We start from the raw sequence: 27,245 nt of genomic DNA on the forward strand, positions 1-27,245 counted from the left end.
AAATTTATTTCAAATTTGTTTTACTTTTTTCTTATCTAGCAATTTCCTAAAGACACAATCAATGAAGAAGTGGTGGAGTTTTTGGTTCCTTACTTTGAAATGTCAGACTACAACATTGAAACTGCAAAAAGGGTGTGTGGAAATGTGGCTGGTCTTTGTTCATGGACCAAAGCCATGGTTTCTTTTTTTTCCACAAATAAGGAAGTGTTACCCTTGAAGGTAAGTCTTCTTTTTAGAAACATGAAATACATGCATAGAAAAAAATTGAAGTTTAACTGGTTTAATTCCCTCTAATGGTAGATAAATTAAAAATCAACCACATGGTTTTTTGTAATTCTGCAGGGAAAACCTGAGGCACAAAGAGAAAAGGAAGATAGTTTAGCTTATTTCTCAGCCTGCTGTTGTCATTCAAAAACTTGTAAGATTTTAAGTAATAACTTTCACCATGAAGAATAATTCCCATGTGGGTGACAATGCTTTTTAAAACCATTATGCCCATAAAAACACATTTAGAACTAAATTATAAAGTATTGTATTCATAAAGTATTTTACAAAAGATCATTGTCTTAGACTGTTAAGATCATTATTAGGTCATACTACAAGACAGTCCCCCTAGAGAACTCCAAGAGAGGATTCTTACTGAAAACATGACCATTATGATCTTGAAAAGCAGGATATGAATACAAGGCAAGAGCTGCTCCATACCTTAAATAGAAAAAGAGGTTATAGAAAAACTTATTCACAACGAGGGCAATAGTAAAGAGCATAATGCCTTTCGCAGAGATAACAATAAGAACAATGGTAATAAGAAAGCTAGTCTTAGCACTTTAAAGTTTTCCTGAAGTGCATTCTTCTTTTGTCTTTACTCATGGAATGCCAACTTTCCAAGACTTAGCTAAGACCCTATGTCCTTCATAAAGTCTTATCTATATTATTCTAGTTGTTAGTACTTTCCCCACACAAGTAACTTTTTATTTATTTTGGAGATAGACTATATTTACTTATCTATGTAGGTATATCTGTCCAATGAAACCAAAATTTCTCCAGGACAAAGACTTTCCCTTTTGTCTTTGAATCTCCAGCATGTAGGTGGAGATTTGTCTTTGAATTTCCTACACAAAGACTTGACAAATAGTAAGTCCTTAATAGAAGCTTGATGATAGATTACTTGGTTATCTCTTCCATGTGTATCTGCTTTATCCTCTTTGGCTTACATTAGAAAATAGATGAGGGAGGTATATTTTGGGCAAGAAGATGCTCCTTTATACCTCAAAATTTTACAATGTAAATGACAACTTATTTTTTCAACATATAAAGGGAATAATCTTTCAACTTTCAAAAAAACTTCAAACTAAGTTAGAATTCCAAATCACATAGTCAAAACACTATTATATAAAAATTATAGAGTATTCTAGGAGAAAAATTCAATGTGCTTCTTTTACTTTCTAATTAATTACATACATATTATACATTGTATATTTATTATCATGGGAATGCAATTTCTACTTATACATTTAAGTATAAATATACCATAACAGAAAATATGGACAAGAATTTACTACAACTGTATTTTACCTGTCGCTATAAACACTAAGAATGCCTGCTAAGAGAAACTATTAAGGACAAAATTGTATATAGTACAACTCTAGCTTTAAACAAAAAATTATCTTATCCTTATTTAAATGAGCTTAGTTGAGAATTCTCAAGAATTAATATTTTTCAGGATAAACTATGAGAAAATATTTACAGTACAAGGAGATTCCTCATGCTACAATTTTTTTAAAATTTTATATCCATGTTTTACTACAGTAAAGCTGCCTGGCATAAATAGCTTAACTTCACATAGTTATCTAAGGTACTGGAGCAGTTAGGAACTTAAACATGACAGGATCCAAAGTGTTCCATCAGTTAATTGCTTAAAAAATACTCATACACAAGAAATATATGCATAAATGTATATACATATATATGTATATCTGTATGTTTTATGTGTGTACATATGTATACATGCATATACATTCATACAACATATACTTTTTTGTATTTGCTATGTTCAAATTTGTTATTTAGCTAAAATTTCATTCTTAAAGTTTCTTCAAATGAATTCAAGATCTGAAAATTAAGATAGTTTTTTTCCTTTTCTCTAACATATGGGAAGAGAATAAAGCTCTGAGGAAGTGCTAATGGCCTTCCAGCACCTAAAATAACTACTTTCAAGAATGAAGAAGGAAAGCATTGTGAACTGATGAAAGATTTAAAAATAAAAATTATGTTTGAAAATAGTTTCCAAACTTATAGAATAATTTTCACACTGGACCTCTTGGCTAACAAGAGTATGTTTCTTGATTTTTCTAATCATTCTCTCTAATTAGCCATATTCTTTGACATTTCTTAGTCAATTAAGAAAGCATTTATTAAGCACCTTCTGTGTGTTAGGTCCTTAGGAAGCTTCTGCTGGATAGAGTTAACAAGGAATTAAGAGTAAATACAAAATAATTTTGTTATGGCAGGAGCATTAACAATTTGAAGAGGGAGTATCTGTAAAGGCTACCATGTTGAAAATAACAACTGAATTGCGCTGTGAAGAGTGCTAGGAATTCTGGGAATCAGAGATAAGGCAGGAGAACAGTCTAAGAAAAAAGCACAGCCTGTACATAAAACCCAGTTAGGATATAAAGAATAGTAAACAGAATAGCAAATAAATCAGTCCACAGCTAAATTTTGAAAACCAGGGCTTCCTAGATAGGGTAGAAGTCCAATTCTGAATAGCCATGTAGAACTGTCATCCTGGGAGGCTTGTAGGTCTATTTATGTATCATAGTTTCTTCTATACATAAACCTGCATCATAATACTATCCTGAAAACAAAGCAAAGTAAACAGACAAACCTATCCTCCCAAACTGGCCTATAATGATCACTCCTGTTATATCAGATGGTTCTAAACATTAATTATCCCTAAAATAATTTTTATTAAAATATCCCATTCATTTAAAACATATTTCCTTTCAAAAGAAACATTTCATTATTAGATATATTTTAGAATTGAACCCCCATGTAAATAATTACCAAATGATTTCTTGCATAATAGAAGACATAACTATATATGGTATTCAGGCTGCAATCAAATTTTCTAATATTCAAGCCTCCCTGTCAACCAGTTCATGTTGTTTTTGCTTTCCAGGCTAATTTGGTGGTACAGGAGAATCGTTATGTCACTGCTATGCAAGATCTTCAGAAAGCTCAGGCTGAGCTGGATGACAAACAAGCTGAACTGGATGTTGTACAAGAAGAGTATGAAAAGGCCATGACAGAAAAACAGGTAATTACCCCAAGGTGAAGGGAACTTGTCAGATAGTTACAGGGTCATATTAAACAAAAGTGCCATTTTTGCTTTCATTAAGGATGAGGTCAGCCACAATATTCTCAAATGACAATATAGAATAAGAAATTTCATTGAGTAAATCCATAATAAATTTTTAATGTTTTTAATATCAGCGGAACTTTAATAACTATATGAATTAGTTCCTGGTATACAGAAAACAATATCCAACTTTACATATTTTTCTGTTCATTTTTTTAATAGTAAGCATTAAAAATTCTGGTGGGAGAGAGAGTTTTCCCTTTAAGAAGTATGACAGATGCTAAGCTACACAAAATTATTTACTACTTATTAGTAGTAATTCCTATTTTAAATTTACTATTTAATAGGGAACAAAGGTAGAGATGTAGGAGACAATTTAGATGCAATGTTGAGAAGATAAAAATGGGTAATAATGAATAGAAGTTTATCTTTAACATATAAAAAAGGAACTTTTTTCTTTGACAGTGAACTAGGAAACCATTCAGAAACATTTATATTTCCATATATAAATGATATAACAATTATACATAAAACTATATAATAATATAATTATTTATATATGTGTATGTACATATATGTGTACATACATACACATGTATATGTATAATACATGCAACTTTTTGATTTATGTGTGTGCATTTGTATTGTTTTAATATTTCAATGAACAGTTAAACAAATCAAATATTTATTGTTTTCATAATTTTTTTTTATAAAGCAAATTTTATACTGACAGTAACTTCCAAAGGAGATCAGGATTAATAATGTTGAAGAATTCTTACCAGAACATATTTTTCTTGATTGAAAATAATCTTATTTATTGACTCCTTCATTATAGTTTAGAAAGATACATCAGTCTGTCTTAATCTTAAGAATCTTCACATGAAACTACTATTTTTTCAAAGCATCATCTTGTAGTTCTCTTTTTCACTTCCAAATTCCTTGAAAAATAAAAGCTATCTACTATCATTGCCTCTACTTATTACATATCACCTTTCCCAAATTCAGCTTTCACTGTCTTTTGACTATCCCAACTAAATATAGCTTCTCTAAAATAACCAACTTTACATTGTAATTTAAACTGATAATCTTTTCTCATCCTTCTAATCTTGGGCAAGTTATTTAGCCACTACTACCTCATCTGTAATATAAGGAGGTTGGACTAATTGACCTCTAGGGCTTTTCTGATGTTAAATCTATGGTCCTCATCTTCAAAGCATATTTTGACACCATTGACCATCTTCCCATTTTGCATGAACTCTCCTTCCTTGGCTTCTGATTCATTCATAAAATCAAATAGGGACTGGGTAGCCCTTAGTGAGGTCTTTTAATTTTCCATAACACAACCATCAGGTTCTTGCTGAAATACAAACAAAAGCAAAGAACCCTCATCTCTGTCCTACTTCCACTCCTTTGATCTCCCCTCTGTTTAGAGAGAAAGAGGGGAGGAAAGAGAGCACAGTTCTTTAGGTAGAAACAGAAGTGGTGTCCTATTAGTACAAGTTTCCCTCCTGCTGGTAGGATCCTGTAGTTTCATCATTTTATCATTCCTCTGAATAGTCACACACTTGCAACTGATCAGTAGATAAGATCCTTCTTTATATTCTCCTTTATTATAATTTCTTTCTCATGTTTTATATATGTCTCCTCTCTTTTGATACTGTCACTCCCCAGAATAGTCTTTGATCACCTTACAGGTGATCTAATATAATAGTCCATTAGTTTGTCTCCATGCCATAAATCTTTCCCTACTCCTTTATATGGTCTACTCAGTTGTCAAAATTTTATCTTTCTAAAAAGCTGGTCAGCTCACGTTATTCTTTGAGTTTCACTTGAAAAACTCCAATGTGCACTTTCATTCCCAGAATAAAACATAAAATCCTGTTTTTGCTTATAAAGTCCTTCATAACTTGGTTCCTTCCTTTATATATGGTCTTCTTACATCTTACTCTCATTATGTTCTATATGATCCAGCAACATTGGTCTTGTGATTGGTCATAAAAAACACTTCATCTCTCAACTCTGATCATTTTCACAGACTAACTTCAATTCCTGAAATTCTCTTTTTGCTTATTTCTTCTTTCTGGTTTCCCAGCTTCTTTCAATTTACATCTAAAATCAAGGTATTTGGGAAACTTTCTTTAATTTTAATCCCTCTTAATTTTAATGTCTTCTATGCACTACATCTATCCTATATCTTTATCTTTATCTATCAAGCTTGCATATTTTTAAATATTATCTCCCCTATTAAACTATGAACTTCTTGAGAACAGGGAATCTTGCCTTTCTTTGTAATTCGAGGTATACAATATAACATAGTAAGTACTTAATGCACTTTTAATTTTATTATACTGAAAACTATTTACAATGAAAAAATCAATAAATGTGCAAATAATAATCACTATTTTTGTCATTCCCTTTAAATATTAATCACTCATTAATGTGATAAGCTATTATAATTTAATGTTTTTATTTTTTCATTGTTTTGCATACGTTTTATGTTTCTTTTAATATTTGTCATTTTATTGATAATTTATATTTCTTTAAGCTTGTTAACACCCTAAGATATATGATACATACACATATTCACACACAGAAAATAGAGCTTTTTCTAACATATATTTGCAGTGTTTTAAAACTGTGAGATTTTTAAGTACATATGTGACTTTTAATAAAATATATTTTTGACATGAGGCATGTAATTTGATTGAATTATTTATTTATTATTCATTCAAAAATATCCTATGCTATTGTATCCCAAAGCACCATCACCTACATGGTATCAGCCAAAAATACTGTAGGCATAGAATTTAAACGAATATGACACTAGAGGACAGACTTTATGGCCTCAAGCTTTTTAAAGTGAAATCAGAGTTATCTCATTTTATTCATCCTAATAACATGGATAAATAGCCTGTCATATATATAAATGATGCTTTAAAGAAATTATACTTTCCTTTTGATTGTGATTTTTTATAGACACTGCTTGAAGATGCAGAACGTTGCAGGCATAAGATGCAAACAGCTTCCACACTGATAAGTGGACTAGCAGGGGAAAAAGAAAGGTGGACACAGCAGAGTAAAGAGTTTGCTGCTCAAACCAAAAGGCTTGTTGGTCAGTATAATTAATAAATGATTTTATATGCTACATTTGTTAATTCATAGTTTTATAAATTAATGTTAATAAGTTTTCTTCTATTACCAGAGGTCTTGAAGGAGAAACTCTATGGCCACTTGTACAGCATCTAGGCAGGAATACTTTGGGTGGGATTTGAAGTAAATGACCTTTAAGGTCTCATTACTATAGAATGATACATGCTAGTTTGATATTTCCTCTGGAATATTGGAACCAACTTTTCCACCATTGATTACTAAGTCATTTAAGGAATGTATGGGCATATTAATTAAATTTATTTTAAATTATATTCTTCCTAACTAAATTATTACTCTATCTAAGTCTAGTATAATTATATAATTTAAGAAAATAACAAATAAGCTAGGTTTATTAGCACAAGACTATAGGATATTGCTTGATATGTCACTTGCTCCTGACTTAACATTGAGCCCTATAATTGATCTCTTACAATGATACATTGAATTATCCTTAATCATTTGATTTGTGGAATTTGCATGAGAAGAATGGATAATTTTTGGTCTCTTTTGTTTAGAATTTTATGCATGATAAAAAAGTGACAAAATGTTTTTGTTTTGCTCTATTATCCGTTTTAGGGGATGTATTGCTGGCTACAGCTTTTCTATCTTATTCTGGTCCATTTAATCAAGAATTCCGCAATCTGTTGTTAAATGATTGGCAAAGGGAAATGAAAAACCGGAACATTCCATTTGGCAACAATCTAAACCTCAATGAGATGCTGATTGATGCTCCAACCATTAGTGAGTGGAATCTCCAAGGGCTGCCAAATGATGACCTATCCATACAGAATGGAATTATTGTTACAAAAGCATCTCGTTATCCTTTGTTAATTGATCCACAGACTCAAGGCAAGATTTGGATTAAAAATAAAGAAAGCAAAAATGAACTTCAGGTAATGTATGCATACACATAGTTATGCTAACCAACATTTTATTTTTCTGCCAAGAAAGGATCTTGAACTGCAGAACAGAATGATTTGAAATTCATAGAGATATTGGCTCTATCTACATTGAAAAATGTAGCAGATGGACACTGTAAGAATTAGTGTACAAAACTTGGAAATTTTATTTATTTTTGTATTCTTCTAGTTGCTCTGTATTTGTACCATTTTTAATAGACTACAATATGAATTGGGAATTACGACTTTTCTTGATAATTGGAGCATGACATATCTCATTATAATAATTGCTTAGCATTTATGATTACACACAAAAAAAGAAACTACATATAATCATTTCAAATTTAAAAAATAAAGTTATTGCAGTGGGAAAAAATTAGTGTCATGGGAGAGAGAAAGGCAATGAAGCGCTCCCTAATAAGTGGAAATGGAATATTGATCATGGAAACAGTTGGGAAGAGTAAGTTTGATCTTACCAAGTCAATATTGCATTTAATATTTTGAAATGAATTTCTTTATTTTTTAGTAGTTGATAAAATTCTCTTTTGATCCAAATATAGAATAACCTCAATAAAAACTATATTCTTAAAAGGAGAGCATGAAGGAAAACTGTAGAGGCATACTAAAAAATAATGGTAATGCTGAACTATACTTGGATTTTAACAAAGCAGATTTTGGTAAAAATATATGAGCTCTATTTGTATTGGCTTAATAAATAATTTTCTATTAGAGGTTTATAATAATAACTTTGTGTGATTTCAGAAACCAATGTGTTTGTATCTTATTTAATTGTATTATCCTAAATAATTATAAAGAAGTATTATTGTATTTGCATTTTCAGATCACATCTCTGAATCACAAGTACTTTCGAAATCATCTGGAGGATAGCCTTTCTCTTGGAAGGCCACTACTGATTGAGGATATTGGGGAAGAATTGGATCCAGCATTAGATAATGTTTTAGAAAGAAATTTTATTAAAACTGGCTCAACATTTAAGGTGAGCTATATCAATTGTTAACAACATAAATGAACATAAATAGATGAGATTTATAAACACATAGCCACATATATACAAGTCATTGTGTGTATAAATATACCAATATATTTAATATGTCTGATCATACACATTTGTATTTGCCCCCCCCCCACACCACACACACACACACACATACATACATATATATATATATATATATATATATATATATATATATATATATATATATATATATATATGTATGTATCTCAATTAGGCCATAATTTTTAAAACTTTTGACATCATTTTTCTCTTCTAGAATTTTGAATTGTTATTTAAAAAGTAAGTTATAACAGAATAATCTCAATCCATTAAATTTTTTGTATTGTTTTGTATTTTTGCTGCTGATTGTGTTGCTTAATAAAATTGAAATTTTTCTGTTATGAAAAAGAAGTCTGAGGAGAGATGGAGCAAACTATTTTACCTTTCTAGGCTTTAGTTTTCTCTTATGTAAAGTTAGAGGTTGGATTGTGATCACTAACCTATTTTCTGTGATTATAACTTGAAGTCTTGTTGACTAGAAATTTTATGGGAAAAAAATCGCTATTATCTGTTATAAAACATGTAATCTCTCTCTATCTATTTATATATGTAGCATTATATCCAATTTTTGGAAAACACTGAAAATATATTTAATATACCTGTACACATATAGTATCAATTTACATATATATATATATAATGCATGCACACAGACATATCTGTATACACATGCATGTATATGTGTTACACACAAACATGTAGCAGAATATTTCAACTCATAGCTCTCACATTTAGTCTGTATGGAGTGTTTTCCCTTCTCATTCTGCTTATTTCTCTTATTTATTATCCTAGATTGTAATGCAGTCAAGAAATATTTTTAGGTATTGCCATATGAGTCTATTAATTGAGCCATTTGCTCTGACTCCCTGCTCTTCATTTTATGTACATATATATGCACATTATATACACAAACATACATATTGTACACACAGTAAAAATATAAGAAAAATATATATTAAATAAACCGGTGAAACCTCTTTTATAATAAGTTTTTTTTTCCTCTTTTATCTGTGTCCCTATATCAAACTCCCTAATCACATAGGCTTAAATAAATATCAACATTCCAGGCTATAAAATTTATTGAATGTTAACAAACAACAACAACAACAAAATGATTTACAATATATTAGTTGTGAGAATGAGGACAAATTCACCTCAAACCATCATTGCTGCAGCTGACTTCATTTTTGAAAAACAGACAAAAAGCAGACTGATTATTTAGATCTCTCATGATTCTAAATAAAATCTCAAGAGTTCCTATCATCGTGTTTCTTTGCAAGATAAAAGCCAGTTCTTTCAGGAAAGAAGTTCTTTTATTTTTCTGCTCAGTTTCTCTCTAGCCATCACAGTTAACTCTCTGGAACAACAGTTGAACAGCTGATTTTTCTGAATTAAATTCACTCCTACAGACTCAGTAACAATAGTCATGTTTTTTGGAGCTGGTATTATTCTTCTCTCATGTCCAAACAGCTTTCAATCATCACTCTAAAAATAATACATGGCATTTCAAATTCTTATTACTATTATGTAGGATATACATGTCCCAAATAAATAAACTAGAACTTTACAGTGTATATATATATATATATATATATATATATACACATATATACATACATACATATATATATGCACATGCATGTGTACATATGTATTGTATATATGTGTGTACACACATATATACATAATATACATGCATATTACAATAGTACACTGTAAGAAAAGATAACATGACCAATAATAATAATTACATGATAGTTTAATATGGTAGTATATATACATAAACATATACACACTACATATATATATATATATATATATGTATGTATATACACACACACACACACACACACACACACACACTGAACATAAAAAGCAGTATATAATTTATTGGGAACTATTTCTAAATGAATTAAGTACTACTTTTCCAATGTTTCCCACAATCTACTAAGTTATCCTTCTAGAAGTTGAATAGTTCCACTAATTTTCACACAGATTTTGTCATTTCTATATCTACTTCTGAATTTGTTGATGATAGAAACTATGATCACGTTTGAATTGTATACATTTTATCTTTTTCTCTATGAATCAATACATCTGAAGTTTTAAGTAGGAATGATACTGCCCATGCATTTAATCATCCTAATTTGTCTGCATTGGTGACTTTTTCTAGCTTAGGCAGAATTATTGGCTTTCTTTTATAGTGTTTTTTTCACTAGAAACTGTACTCTCAGCTATTGTTTGGCTTAGACAGCAGAGTGGATAGTCTCTTCCCAAATTTATCAATGATACTTCCTGTTACTCATCATGTAATCCTCCTAACAATTATATAGGTAATAAATAGATGGTTTTTATGTATTATTTTTTTGAAGAGCTACTATTATTTACTGGTGATATTCTATACAAATTTTTTTTAGTTACTCAGTAACTTGATAAAAATTAAATCTCTCATAAGAAATAATTTTTGAACTATGGTACATATGTGTACATTCAACAGCTAAATATAAAAATCATGCATGTTTACACTGTTGGAGGTAAGAACCTGTGATTTCATGGTCCTAGTACAGAAAAATTTTGCTGATATAGAGTAGCAACTTATTTATAATTATTTTATTTATAACTTATTTACAACTTACTGTTTGAAATAGTTGTCCCCAAAGATCCCACCTTTTGGGATAAGAATTCACTATTTGACAAAAACTGCTGCCAGAAAGAAATGCTGGCAGTATAGCAGAAAATAGGTATAGACCCACATCTAACAACATATACCAAGATAAGGTCGAAATGGGCTCATGATCTAGACAAAGAATGATAATATAAACAATTAGAAGAACATAGAATAGTTTACCTCTCAGATTTGTGGAGGAGGAAGGAATTGTGACCAAAGATGAACTAGAAATCATTATTGATCATAAAATAGATAATTTTAACTACATTAAGTTAATTTTTTTTTGTACAAACAGAACTAATGCAGACAAGATTAGAAGGTAAGCACTAAACTGGAAAAACATTTTTACATCCAAAGGATCTGTTAAAGGCCTCATTTCTAAAACATATAGAAAATTGACTCAAATTAATAATAGTTCAAGCCATTCTCCAATTAATTATAGTCAAATGATATGAATAGACAATTTTCAGATGAAGAAATTGAAACTATTTGTAGCCACATGAAAAAGTGCTCCAACTCACTATTGATCAGAGAAATGCAAATTAAGACAACTCTGAGATACCACTACACACCTGTTAGATTGGTTAAGATGACAAGAAACCATAATGATGAATGTTGGAGGGGATGTTGGAAAACTGGGACACTGATGCATTGTTGGTGAAACTGTGAATAGATCTAACCTTCTAGAGAGCAATTTGGAATTATGCTCAAAAAGTTATCAAACTATGCAAACTCTTTGATCCAGCAGTGTATCTACTGGGATTATATCCCAAAGAGATCTTAAAGATGGGAAAGGGACCCACATGTGCAAAAATGTTTGTGGCAGCCCTTTTTTGTAGTGTCAAGAAACCAGAAACTGTGTAGATACTCATATATTGGAGAATGGCTGAATAAATTATACTATATGAATGCTATGGAATGCTATTGTTCTGTAAGAAATGACCAGCTGGATGATTTCAGAGAGGCTTGGAGAGATCTACATGAGTAGAAATGAGCAGAACCAAGAGATCATTATACACTTCAACAACAATACTATATGATGATCAATTCTGATGGACGAGGCTCTCTCTTCAACAATGGGATAATTCAAACCAGTTCTACTTGTGCAATAATGCAGAGAGCCATCTATACCCAGGGAGAGAACCATGGGAACAGAGTGTGGAACACAACATAGCATTCTCACTCACTCTCTTGTTATTTGCTTGATTTTATTTTCTTTCTAAGTTTTTTTTCCTTCTTGATCTGATTTTTCTTATGCAACAAGATAACTGTATAAATATGTTTATATAAATTGGACCTATCATATATATTTAAAAAAACCCTACATGGCTGAATCTGGTCAACCAGCTAGTTTGAGTGAGAAACAATTCTTGAATGCGAGTGTTCCTGATTCCAAGTATACACACTTTTTATCATAATCAATTGTTTTATTTATTTTTAAATACTTTGAAATTATCTATATTTTATTTTCCTACTTGGCTTTCATAAGGTAAAAGTTGGTGACAAAGAGGTGGATGTTATGGATGGCTTCAGACTGTACATCACCACAAAACTGCCTAATCCTGCTTATACACCTGAAATCAGTGCTCGAACTTCCATCATTGACTTTACAGTCACCATTAAAGGCTTGGAAGATCAGTTACTTGGAAGAGTCATTCTCACAGAGAAACAAGTAGGTAGAAAAATGTTTCCTCAGCATATTCCTTTGCCAGAATCTTGCAGTGATAAGCAGTGATCTATAATTAATAGTAAGCTTTGTTTTTTGAATTTCATCTCACTTAAACATTTGTGTTATTCCCTTTGTAATTTCTAAGTAAATATTTTCAAATTTTCTATGTCTCACCTATACATATGTATATGAATGAAGCAAGGAAATTCTTTAAATTTTATCATCATCTTCTGCTTTCTTTTCTCTCTAAAGATTTCTTCTCTTGTAAGTTTTCTCCACTTTTATAGTCATAAAATCTGTGACTAGGTTCTTTTATATTTTTCTTATGAAAATGTTTTGCTAAATGCTAACTGAATTATCAAAATATCTCTTCATTGAGAAGAAAAATGTTCCCAATTTTTCAATTTTACCATTGAATATTTCTACCTCAATGTCCTACCAACACTTCCAAATTGACATGCTATGTAAACAATAACAAGGAACTAATTTTTCTTCCTCTCCCCCAAACATATCTCAATTCCAAACTTCTTTATGTTGAGAGTATCTGCTCTCCTACTGGAATTCAAATTATCAAGTCTGGGGTCATATGTAACTTTTTTCTTCCTCTCTTCCTTCATTTACAATTTGCAAATTGTCTTCATTCTATTTTGGTTATATCTTGGACTCTTCATTCTATGGAAAATGCTATCTAATTATCAATTAGATTCCCATTATTTTTAATTAATTTCCTACCTCTCTCTTCTTTCCAATTCATGCTTTTTATAGCTTAAAAACTAAGATAAAAACATCATTTTATTCATCTACTTATAATCTCCAGTTCTTCCTCATTGCTAATATGATGGCATATTTATTCATTAGTTTTGTTTTTAAGGATCTCAATAGTTTGACTCCAGTCTATTTTTCCAGCTATTTGGAACTCAAATACCCTCTCAGCTCAACTTTATGCATTATCCATATGTAAAATTGTTTTCTTCTTTCCCTATTCCTCAAATTACTTAAAATATTTAAAACATATACTGTACTTTTATACATTATATTCCCTAAATAAATTATTAAGAAGTTTTTTGAAGTAGACTATAGGATTTTGAATTTTTATCTTAAATATCTAATATAATTCTTTGTTGAAAATATGGGCCAAAACAGGAAATTAGCAAGTGTTTGTTGAATAGAACAGATATTTCTAAAGCACATATGCTGTTAGGGTATGGTGTGTGGGAAGTTTCTGATTATAAGCTGATATAAGTGCTTGATACTGGAAATGGGCCATGTCTTAAGTTTTATAATACATTGCGTGTGTTATAGACATATCACATATCTTTCAATTTTCATAATAATAAAGCACATATTATGCATTATAACCCAGTAACTACCTTCTACCAACTTCTTTACTTTTAGACATTGTAAAATCTCTGTATTATCAATATCTGAGACACTAGTCTATATAGGGCAGATGTTATTTCAATCATAAGATATGGTTGGCTTTGCTTTTTATATCTATTTCTATAAAATATACTCACACATATATATGTATATATGTAAATGTATGTGTATAACTATATGTCTAGTTGTTGTTCAATTATTTCAGCTATGCCCAATTCTTCATAATTCCATTTGGTTTTATTTTTGTAGCAGAAATACTAGAATTTCCTATTCCATGTCATTTTAAAGATGAGGAACTGGGGCAAAAAAGATTAAGTGAATTGTCTAGATTCAAAACCCTAAGAAGTGTCTCAGGCTGGAATTAAATTTAGGAGGACTAATTTTCATTATTTCAGCCCTGGCACTATTATCTACTAAGCCACTTACTCGCCCCATCAATATGAAAGCCTAAGCCAGTTTATGGTCCTAGGACTTGGGCATTATAACAATACCTTTGGGTTAGTACCCAGATAACCAAGGTTATATGGTGAACACAATGAAGGTTGTGTTCTAGTTGTGTCCTTGTTATATCTTGCTATAGCTAATACCTGGTTACTCTTGTCATGGGTTTCAACCTAACAGAGATCCCATAAAGTTATGTGCTGTTAAATCTCTAATACAGTTTGAATAAATTCTCAGTCTGAGAACTTTTTTTCTTTTTGTCCCTCTGTTTGGAATGTCTTTCACTTCAATAGTATGGTTTTCCCCATGTAAACATCTAGTTATCTTTCTAAGTGATCTATCACAAGTTCTTACAGCAACATCATATGATTGATATAGAATCTCAGATTTGGAAGGGACCCTGGAGAATATCTAACACAACTCAAACCTATAAAAGGATATTTTATATCACATCAATAGTCTTCCAATTTTGGCTTAAATATCTCTACTGAGGTACAAACTGCCCCTCGAACTCATTTCACTTTTATAAATCTCCATTTTTACTTATGTTACCCAATGACTCCAGGTTTTTTGTCAGTTTTTTCAAGGACATTTCAAACTCTAAAAATTACCATACAGACTCTGTCAAATAATTCATCACTTTAGTAATAGTATATAACTTGTCATTGAGACTTGTGGGGAAAAGAAGCCAAAAGAGATTCCATCTTGAGAGCTATGTGTAAGTGGAGTCGTTTAGTGGTAGTATGGAATTGTTTAGGAGCACTTCCTGTTAGGGAGGGGTGAACATTCATTATGCTGAGAATTTTCCGGGATGGTATTTTTGGATAGTGATAATCAGAACTGGTGGGATGGACAAAGATTAATGAGAACTAACTGCAATATTGTTAAGGTCTGAATTACTAGTTGCCTGGTTGATGTGCTGTTTCTTCCCATCTGCTAATAGAATTAGCTTATCATCCACATAATTGCAAATGGAATGTAAGGTACTCCCCATTTCCTTATTTCCTCCTATCAAAAGTGATGAAGAGATAGAAAGAGAAACAGAGGCGTGTCTCTCTTGGCTGCTAGGCAAAAGGCATCAATGCTTATATTGCTCACTTTTGCTTGTTGCCTTCTTATTCATCTTCATTTGCCTGATATTTGCAAAAACTGATGGCTGCCTGCACCCTTGTTTTTGCAATTAATACCAGCTCAGAGATAAAGAGAGAATTGGTAAGAGGTCTTGACCCTTTAGAACTATTCATTTTTTCAATTGAGAGATGAGGTCAGAAAGGAGGAGACCTTAATCCAATTTGGATTTCACATAAGCAAGAAAGCCTCATAATTATATCCCTTAGAATAACTTAGAGAAGCCCTTGAATTAAAGGAAAACCTAGAAAGGTTCTATACCCATATATGTAGATAGTAAATACCACTTACTTTATCTAAATATGCCCTTTTGAAACTTCAACTTTGTGTTTCTAGATATGCCCCTTGGAATTAAGCAGAACCTCTCTGATCCTTTTTCTATATTCTAGCTCTTCAAAAACTTGAAGATCCCTCTCTTATGTTTTCTATATTTCTCTTCTCCAAACCAAACATGTCCTTTTTTATTAACTGATCCTCATAACATGATCTCAAAATCCATTACAATTACAGTGATGATGACAATTGAACACAATTAAATATCTTTTGACTATAGCAGAAAACAATAGGACAATCATTCCAGTACTCAGAATTAAGCCTCTGTTCTAGTAACTTATTATTAAATAAGTTATTTGTCCGAATTCTTGACCCTTATTGATATTTCAGGCCATTAAAACGGATTTTAAAGTGATAAGTATAAAGTGATATAATTGACATTTACATAATTCGTTATGGTTTTTCAAAATCATTTTATTTAATCTTCCCTGTGATAAAATTAACTTATTTTTAACAAGCAAAGAGGCTGAATCTCAAAAATAGTTAAAAGATTTTCCCATAGTGATAAATCTCATATCAGAAATTGAATTCGTAGCAAAATATTTCATATGGAAATTGGGGTCATATATTGCAACCAATACCTGAAAAAGAAATCCCATCTAAAACATATCCAGGAAATAGACTTTAAAGACTTGGGATTAGAAGGAGCCTCCCAAAGCAGCCTATCCCATATTTGTATAGCTTTAATTGAAAGAATAAAAATGTTAGTTTCTCCTGATTTGAAAGTTAACATTCATTCCAGTATGTCATCTACTTGTTTAATTAGAGCTACACATCTTGAACTTTGGAAGCTGATTTTTTGTAACCTCTTTAGGACACTAAATTCCTTCTTATTAGATTAAACCCACTGAGTTAGTTTGTCCAGAACTTTGTGGATTCTGTTGTTTGTTAACTCTCTCTTCTAGCTTTGCAGTATCTATAAAGCTAAGAAATATCTACACAGATACTTAAATTAAAGCTGTTTAAAACTATGTAAAAAGCCAAGCACAGAACCTTGAGGGATTATACTAAATTCTTGGTGCTGAAACATTATTAATTATGCTGACATTTTTGAAGGAGGGGAGGATCTTGAATGTATGAAAATAGATTTTTATTAATTAAAGTAGCTTAATTTTTAAAAAGGAACTGAGGTTATTTTAATATGAACTCTCCCCAAATACATTGATTTTTAAAAATCAGTTTCCTTTTCTATATCTTCAGTAATGAGCCCTTAATATTATGATCTAGATTTCCTTTAGGACTCAAACATGCTGTCCTATAGTGTACAGGTTCCATTTTCTTCCATTTGTGAAAAAAATATAATTAGAGATGTTGTACCTTTCCCATTTTATACCAGCTTTCAGAGATCACTGACAATGGTTCAGCAATCCAATCTCTCATTTCTCTCATAGTTTTAAGCAATAGTTCTTCTGGGCCAAGTAAGTATATACCCATCCCTGATGGGTAAGTATGTACCCACTTACTGGCTTCTTCTTTTGTCTAGGATATTAATTTCCTATTAACCAGTTTTTAAATTTCCTGTAGTCCAACACATATTCTTTTTGACAAGAAAAATAAAATGGAAGAAAATAAAAGTTGAGTAGTTCTCCTTTAGTTCCTTTTCCAGCTCACACAGTGTTCCTATGACATCTCCCATCTTCTCTATCAATATAGCTATAAATAAACATATATAAAGATACACACACATACATTAGCCATTTTTGTTACCCTGTGCATTCCACATCAGCCTTATTATAGCTTGAGATTTAGCATTCCTGACATATTCTTCTAAGAATCCAAAAATCTCTTTGTGTTGTCCTTAGCATTCTTCAATAACCACAGCTAGTCCAGAACCTTAGTGTTCCTCATCCTATTCTTGTGGAACCATAACAAGATGGTGACAAAATTTTTTAGCAGAGCTATGCTGTATTATTTAACAATATTATTTTGTTAAAGTGTCATACCTATATTTTTCTTAATCCTTTCCAAAAAGTTCTGTCAACTAAAAAAGTGAGATTTTAATTGAGTAGTTTTGTTCACTATGCTCACACTTATTTAATTGACTATGTGCAATCTAAAGTAAATTGTTTTACCTTATATTCTGAAAGATTCTGGGGGGGTTAGCTTTTGGTTTGAGTAACATTCTTATTTATACTCTATCAGAATCATCTTTAGGTAAAATTATGAGGTAGACAAAATATCCAATCCATATTCAACGTAATTGCTTCTACTCCCACATTTACTCTACCTATAAATTATCTCTCCTGCTGCCTCATATCTCCTTTCATCCAAGGCAGGACTGACAGTTGCTAGTGATTAGACAATTACCTGGTTAAATGCTGGGGGAAGGAGAAGCAATTTCAGTCTGAAACTGCAGAAGTAGGCACAATGCACAATACCATTTATGGCCATAGGAAACAAATTAAGAATATTATTAGCTGAAACAGTATAGAACTCACCTAGGACCCCAGGATTTAGCCTGTTCCTATATGAAGGATTAGATATGTTTCTGCACTCAACAACTGAATAGTTCATCTTCACTTAAGGGCTATTCTATTTTACCGAAACTTGCTAGACAATTATCTTAGAGGGAGAGATAACGTTTCTGGCTAAATATCCTATCCCGACCACTTGAATGAAAGATGTTGATGTGATTATTCTTGGAGTCTGTTAAGCACCCATGTAATTCTTATCCCATCCCATCTTTCCCAGAAAATTGTCTCCTCCTCAGAAGATTGCACCATTCTAGTATTTTACCAGTGCTGGTATATGATACTAAAATGTGGAGCACTACTGCTACTGAAGAACAAAAGATGAGCACAATACTAGAGATAATGGGATAGAATGCGATCAAGTGTCCATGGAGTGGGCAAGGAGAGTGGATAGATTTTTGTGGGACAGGAGTTAAGGACGAGATAGAGGAGAAATATATCTAATCAATGTGAGATGAGGAGAGGAGAAGAGGGTGCTCTTGTCAAGTTATCTATATTTTCTCAATGATATTTGAGTTTGTCAGAGTTCTCAGTTGAGAAAGTGGAGAGATGTAGTGTGATGGTAAGTTTAATATCAAATGAAAAGATTTAGAAAAAAATACCACATTGAAGGAGATCGTGAATCATTCTGGTAGGCATAAATTAATTTCCTTGCTGCAATTTAGGTTTTATTGAGATTATTTGAGGTCATGTCATAGAAGATCAATTAGAAAAAATGGGTATATTTAAGCTGAAGGAGAGAAAACTGAGAAAGGATAAGTTTGTCATTTTAAAACTTTTGAAGGGTTCTAATGAAGAAAAGAGATGACAGATTCTGCTTGGTTCCAAGGGACATACCTTGAAACAGTACTTGAAGTTGTAGAAAGGCTTATTGAGTTCTAATGTAGATGCTACTGAAATTTTGCATTACCACTCTCCTTCTGGTTTATCCTTTCAGGGCTCTCAGGAAAGCCTTTGAGGCAGATGATAATTTTGAAAAGTTTAAGAAACCCCATTCTAAGACATAGGTTTATAGAAAATCTTCTTAGTCATGTAAAATCCAAATTGGATATATGTCCCTCTATCCTCCTTCAAAAGGCAGACAGGAGGTACATTGATAAAGTTCTAGGAGTCAGGAAGATTCATCTCTCTAAGTTCAAATCCAACCTCAGACACTTATTAACAGTAGGATCCTGAGCAAGTCATTTATCCCTGTTTGCCTCAGCTTCCTCATCTGAAAAATGAGAAGGAAATGGCAAAGCATTTATTGATTTTTTTGATATCATATATAATGAACATTTTGTTCACTTAAAAAGTTAAAAGATTGTATAAAGACTATATACAAAACATAAAAATATAGCCTGAACAGAAAAGAAATAATTTATCACTATTGTGGAAGTCATATTCAATCAAATGCAAAAATATTGCAAAGATAAAAAATTAATAATAAATTGGAAGAAGAAAGTTTAAAAGAAAAATAAGCAAAGATACACACACACACACACACACACACACATATCCACACAATTAAAATTGTTCTACCCTAACCTAATCAATCAAGATGTGAACTCTAATAAATGGGAAACATTTAGTATCTTTTTCAAGGAAGCCCCAAATAAGATTACAGACTTGAATACAACTGAAACAACTGAATAATAACTACCACCACCATCCCAACAACTCATCATTTACATCTTAGCTCTCTGCTGAAAGAATAATGTTTCTATTCTTTTTAAAGGGTCAAAACTTCTTCTCCAGTCTCTTTATTTCAACTGATACTAATTATAAAAACAAGGCTATAGATAGGCTGTCTGAGGAAATAAAGTGGGTCTGATCCAAACTAAGAGGGAATATCCTTTTGTTAACCTAATTATGAAAAGTTGTGTCCTTGGCTTATCATCAGTGTCTCAGTTTCATCTGTAAAAATGAAGGGAAATACCTAGAATTACTTGACAGTTACCTTCAACTTTAAATTTTTAATCCTTAAAATCTTTCTTTTTCAAAGGACTTAAGTTGGTAAGGGACCTTAGAGATCATTTATTTGAATTACTTGTTTTATAAATGAGGAATGGAACTAGGGTGGAGAAGTGGAATGAAATCACTTGCCTAAAGTCACAGGGCTAGTGAGTAGGACACTTGTGATTTGAACCTTGTTTTTCTAATTCCAAATCCATTGGCATTTCTACTACATTGTAGTGCTCATAAATGGATAGTAAATTAAGTAAATGGTGAAAATACAGAAATAAAATAATGTTTTCCCTTTTACTTTAATTTTATGGTATTTCTGATTTTAATGGGAATGTGCTATTACTGAATTACTGAAGGTGCAAAGCAATTGGAAAAGTGTACATTAATTCTGCTTATTTTGTATCACTTCTTTTGTATATCCTACAATTTGAATTCCCTTGAAGCAGGCAAATGAATTAAAATAACCACTACGGAGTTTTCAAATAGAACATGCCAACAGATGGAAATAGATTAAAAAAATAAATCTAGTTTTGCTTGAGTGGCTCATCTCAAAGAATTAAGTCTCCATGGAACTTCAGAACTTTTGTTTTAGGAAAGAGAAACTTTCTTTAAAATACACAATGACTTTCTTCACCTAGATGAATATTAAAGTACCCTGCATATAGGATTATACTAATAAGCCAACAAAAATGTTCTATATGCAATGTCTACATGTTATATTGTCATCACAAGACTCATTTAATTTTTTTCTACTTAATAGTATTCTATTTTTCCCCAATTACATGTAAAGATGGTTTTCAACATTGACTTTTGTAAGATTTTCAGTACCAAATTATTCCTCCTCCCCAAGACAGTAAGTAATTTGATATGGGTAATACATATATAGTAAATTTAAACATATTTCTATATCAGTCAAGTTGTAAATGAACCAAAGGGAAAAACCACAAGAAAAAATATGAAAATAGTATGATTTGATCCTCATTCAGTCTCTATAATTCATTCTCTGGATGTGGATGGTGTTTTCCATCCCAAGTATATTAGAATTGTCTTGGATCACTATATTACTGAGAAGAACTAACTCTATCATAGTTGATCATTGCAAAATCTTCCTGTTACTGTGGACAATGTTCTCCTGGTTCTACTCCCTTCACTTAGCATCAGTTCTCATAAGGCTTCTCTGAAATTTACTTGCTCATAATTTCTTAGAGAATGATAGTTTTCCATTACATTCATACACCACAATTTATTTAGCCATTCCCAATTGATGAGAATGCACTGAATTTCCAATTCTTTGACATCACACAAAGAGCTGCTACAAACATTTTTACACATATGGGTTCTTTTCTCTCTTCTATTATCTCTTTAGGATACCAACCCAGTAGTGGCACTTCTGGATCAAAGGTTATACGCAATTTGATAGCTTTTTGGGCATAGTTCCAAATTGCTCTCCAGAATGGTTGGATTAGTTTACAACTCCACCAACAATGCATTAATTTCCCAATGTTCCATTGTCACCTTCAATATTTATCATTATTTTTTCCTGCCTTCTTAGTCAATCTGATAGATTGAAATGGCATCTCAGAGTTGTTTTAATTTGTAGTTCTCTAATTGATAATGATTTAGATCATTTTTTTCACATGATTGTAGATAACAAGCTTTCACTTCGTTGCTTTCAGTAAAAAAGAAAAGACAGGTAATCAAGAGTGAAGATGAAAATCAATAGTTGGAGTTCTAGTATCACCTGTTTTATGAATTTCTTATGTTATTTATTAAAAAAAAATTAAGTACCTATCATGTTCAGCACCTATGCCTGGTCCATAAGAATGCAAAAAGTAAGAATCACAGCAATATCTATATTCAAGGATCTTCAGTTCAACTTTGATGTTCAAATGTATTTATGTACCTCATTTTTCTATTAGAAATAAGCAATTTTTATTATTGGGATATATAAAAGACCTTACAATATAAACATTTAAAAAGGATAATCAAAAGGATTATGATTTGTTTAAGTGAGAGCTCAATATATAAAACTGATGTTTCTAAAGAATATTTCACTACTATCAATCAGTCCTTTGGAGAACATTTATATGTGTGTGTACATAATTCTAAACTGATATTCTGAATAGTTGAATGAATTAGCAGTTCCCCCAATAGTAGATTAATGTGCCACTCATCTCCTGGCTTTTAAATAAAGAATTCTCTATATCCAATGGACTTGCATTTAAAGACTTTGTCCTATCAGTATGTTGCCTCTGTTTCATATACTTAAGTGAATTTATGGAAATTATTTAATCTTTCAGTTTGCTTTTCAGTAAATTGGGAATGATAATATTTTTATTACTTGCTTATCATGCAGATCAAATGAAGCATGATCTATAAAATGGCTTGAAATTGAAAGTGGCATAAAGTGTGATTTTTGACTTCTGTGTTCATATATTTGGGGAAACAATATTACATAGAAGATAAGGAACTGATCTTAAAGCTGTGAACACCATAGTTCATGTCTTGCCTCTGATATACCCTATATGACCCTGGATATGTCACTTAACTTCTTAATGTTCTAGAGAACTCTGTAGAGTACATGTTGCAGAAAAGGCACTGTGCTCCATTAATACAATGAATTTTCTTCCCTTGAAGTTCATTTGTTGATGATATCACAGGTCCAGCAGCCATTCCATATTCCAATGTGTGTTCTTAAAGTGAGTCAGTTAAGGTATTTCAAAGTTGTCATTTTTAGTTTTGTAGTTTCAGTTCATAATTGGATTATGTTTTGCTCATTTCTATAGAACTGTTTCTGCCATTTAATTATTGTACACTGCAACAAGGCAAAGTAGTAGGAAAGTGGTATTTTAAAACTACAATATGAATATTTTCCCTGAAATTCAAGGTCGTGGCTTTCTATTCAAGTTCATTGAGATCTGACGTGAATTTATAAAGTCTGTTTCAAGAATATAGCTCTTTAGTAAATGAGTTAAACAAAATATAAGCAGTTAATATTTTTTAGAGTAGTATTGTCAAGCCCAAATAGAAATGGATTCTTACAGGCTGTATATTAACATAGAAAACAAGAAATCAACATTATTTGTGTTTATTTTTTATTTATTTTGTTAAAACATTTCCCAATTACATGTTAATTTGATTCCAGAAAATTGTGGAATGTTGCAGACCTTATGTAAGTCACTAACTTAATTTGACAATTTAGAATATGCTTAAAAAACCTCTGTATTTAATAGTAGTAGTAGTAACAACAGTACTAATTACAATAATAATTAACATTTACATAGTTATATTTGGTATCATTGTACATGAATAGTCTGTATCAAATTGATTACTGTAAGTTAAGTAAGTTAGTAAGTAAATAAGGAGGGAATTAAAAACTCAAAATAAAAGGAATAATATTAAAAATTGTTTTTACATGTACCTGGGAAAAATATAAAATATGATTCAAAAAAGAGAAAATAGTATTTTTCTATGTGCCAGGCATAATAATTAGGATTTTACAATTAATTGATTTGATTCCCACAAGAATCTTAAGAAGCAAATATTATTATTATCCCCAATTTCCAAATGAGGAAATTGAAACAAGTAGAGGTAAAGTGACTTGCCAAGGGTCACACAGCTAGTAAATGTCCCAAACTGGATTTGAACTCAATTACTCCAGTCTTGAGGCCTGGTACTCTTATCTTTTGTGCTATCTGGCTATATTCAGATTACATTCCTAAAGATCTTTAAGTAATTGTGTGTTGTTTTTCTCTGCATGTTTATTAATTTGGATAAAGAAAATTGTATTTATGCAAATTAACAGGAACTGGAAAAGGAAAGAACTAATCTTATGGAAGATGTAACAGCAAACAAAAGAAAGATGAAAGAGCTGGAAGATAATTTGCTTTACCGTCTGACAAGTACAAAAGGGTCATTGGTGGAAGATGAGAGTCTGATTATTGTGCTGAGTAACACTAAAAAGACTGCAGAAGAAGTAACACAGAAGCTTGAGATTTCTGCTGAGACAGAAATTCAGATTAACACAGCTCGGGAGGAATATAGGCCTGGTGAGTTTTAAAATAAAAGACAAATGTCACAGAAACATGAAGCAAGGACAAAGTAGGGTTAGAAGAAGTGCATGAAAATAAGCAAAGTGTATACATGTGATTTCACATATAGTTTTTGGCATATATATATATATATATATATATATATATATATGCATATATATATTTTTTTCTTTTTGAAAATTTTCCCATCAATTTGAACTTTCCTTTTCACCCATAGTGAAGCCAAAAATTGGCATAAAGTCTTAAAGTTCTATCATGACTTAGGCAATACCTTCCTTGTTTTTTCAAGTCATTGAAAGTGAGTAGTAAGGATTACTTTTCTGAAAGTTTAAAAGTAAGAGGTTAGCATGTTTCTACAGTATTGATCCTAAGTTGTTTAGATGATTGTTCTGATGAGACCAGTGACATCAGCATAGTATATATATATATATATAGAGAGAGAGAGGCCTACAAGCTATATCATTCTATAACTCCAAAAATTATATCCACCTTAACCAGCTGCTTTGAAATAGGCACCACAAGTAATGGATTTCTATTTCTACTCATTAAAAGGCAATCAGACACATTTACCCTATTCATAAATAATATCTTTGGATGTGACAAATAGCCAATTTTCATCCTAACCTGAAGGTTTCTCCCTTTAGCTTAAAGACTGAACCATAAATAATTACTGTCAAGTTTGAGGCATTGCTGATAGACAGGTTCCATTCTGGCACAGCTCAAAAGAGCTCCACCTAAAGCCTCAGTGCAGAAACCTTCCCAGGCTATTTTTGGGTTAATTTTCTCTTATTTGCTTCCCTTCCCTATTTAAAAAAGAGAAGATAATGCATATTTATTAAGGACTTGAAGATCTTAAGATAGAAAAGACCACTAAAATATTATTTTTATACTTTTTAATTACTTTCATGAGCTATATATTTTAGCCCTAAATTGATCAGTAAATTAACATTACTGTGATCTACTGGCAATTATTAGTTGGATTTGATTAGGCATGCAAATCAAAATAATTGCTTTATGGTACTTTAAGTTGGGGTTATCTATTTTTTATTGTGTAATTTATTTACTTTGTATATAGTATAATCTTGTCCTTTGTCTTGTTTTTTCCCACCAGTGGCAACAAGGGGAAGCATCCTCTATTTCCTCATCACAGAAATGAGTGTGGTTAATGTGATGTATCAAACTTCACTACGGCAGTTTCTGGGGTTGTTTGACCTTTCCTTGGCCAGGTACTATGATACTCAAGAAGCTGAGCTGAATTTTATACCAGTGGTTCTGGTAGTTACATGCTAACTTCAATTAGCCCCTGCGAGTTATTCTGAATAGCCTATTGTAGGTATATATATTTTACGGAAAGTAAATATGTGTTTGGAATCTGGGAACTATTGCAATGGAAACCAAGCATTAAACAAGTCAATGAAAACATGTTTGTCTTAGAAACTTGACAAAAAGCTGTGTTTGTAATTGGAATTGAGAGCTGAGGCTAGGATTGCTGAGAATAGCCAAGCACATATTCCCCTTTCCAAATTTATTTTTAGCGTCATCAAGTACCTTAGGTACTTACTAGGCTAGGTAGTACAATGGATAAAGGCCTAGAGATTCAGGAAGACCTGAATACAAATTTCAGACACTGTATGATGCAGGTCAAATCATTTATCCCTGTTTGCCTCAGTTTCCTCATTTGTAAAATGAGCAGAAGGAAATGGTAAGTCATTCCAGTATCTTTGCCAAGAAAATCCCCAAAAGGTATCACAAAGAGTCAGGCATAACTGAAAATAACAGTCACAAAAGTAGTCTAAAAATCAGAAATATTTACTTTCCAAAGGATTAGTCCCCTGCTGCTAATAGAAGACTTTTAGTAAACAAGGACCTGTAGGTAAGTCATTCAAAATGCCTATTGTGTGCCAGATATTATGTTAAGTTCTGGAGAAACAAACAAACAAACAAAAAAAAAGAAGCAAAAGACATGTCTGGCCTCCAGAAGCACATAATCTAATGAGGGAGACAGCAAATATACACACATACACAAACAAGGCATATTCAGGACAAATAGGAAATTACTAGAGGGAAAAAAAGGGGGAAACCACTAAATTTAGAAAGGCTTGGGAAAAGCTTCCTGTAGAGGATGGACTTTTAATTGAAACTTAAAGGAAGACAGGGAAAACAGGACACAGAGATCAAGAGAAAGAAAATCAAAAGCATGAAGAACAGTCAAAGAAAATGCCTGGAGCATAAAGACAACCTAGACATAGAGACCATACAGTTTAGCACTAAATAAATAAGAAAAACGAATTAAAATAGAAGCAACCAGATGGGCCTTCCTCCTCTCTGTCACACGTTCTCCCCAAGTGGTAGTCTGGATAAATTCCTTCTCTATAATGTAAAGGGGACCAGCCTTACATTGATTTCCTTCTCCTTTCTCTTCATCATCCCCAGAGATTTAAGCACAGTAGGTGGTCCCTGATTATCTCATGTCCTCAAGTTCCTAATTATGACTCATAATAACTACAGAAAACAATGTATTTCAGTTTTAAGCAATAAAATCAAATTACTAAATGAAAGAAAATGAGAAAAAGTACTTCAAATATGCAAATTAAAATCATTTAAGATGAAATAAAATTAAAGCAAAAAAAATTGTAGCTCATTCTATTCAAAGTTATGTGTAGATGGA

At 31.5% G+C, this 27,245-nt stretch overlaps 1 protein-coding gene across 4 annotated transcripts in view; it reads left to right on the forward strand.

Moving 5' to 3' along the window:
* The window catches only part of DNAH5 (dynein axonemal heavy chain 5), a 392,301-nt gene that overhangs the window by 308,185 nt on the left and 56,871 nt on the right, over nt 1-27,245 (forward strand). For all 4 annotated transcript variants that reach the window (XM_074279122.1, XM_074279119.1, XM_074279121.1 and 1 more), the window contains exons 60-67: nt 40-219; nt 3,182-3,319; nt 6,338-6,473; nt 7,088-7,404; nt 8,252-8,407; nt 12,646-12,828; nt 24,331-24,574; nt 25,689-25,803. In XM_074279122.1, coding sequence (XP_074135223.1) covers nt 40-219; nt 3,182-3,319; nt 6,338-6,473; nt 7,088-7,404; nt 8,252-8,407; nt 12,646-12,828; nt 24,331-24,574; nt 25,689-25,803 — 1,469 coding nt within the window. The remainder of the gene's footprint in view (nt 1-39; nt 220-3,181; nt 3,320-6,337; nt 6,474-7,087; nt 7,405-8,251; nt 8,408-12,645; nt 12,829-24,330; nt 24,575-25,688; nt 25,804-27,245) is intronic.

This window comes from Sminthopsis crassicaudata, chromosome 1 (genome assembly GCF_048593235.1).
Source record: "Sminthopsis crassicaudata isolate SCR6 chromosome 1, ASM4859323v1, whole genome shotgun sequence".
Classification (NCBI taxonomy): Eukaryota; Metazoa; Chordata; class Mammalia; order Dasyuromorphia; family Dasyuridae; genus Sminthopsis; species Sminthopsis crassicaudata.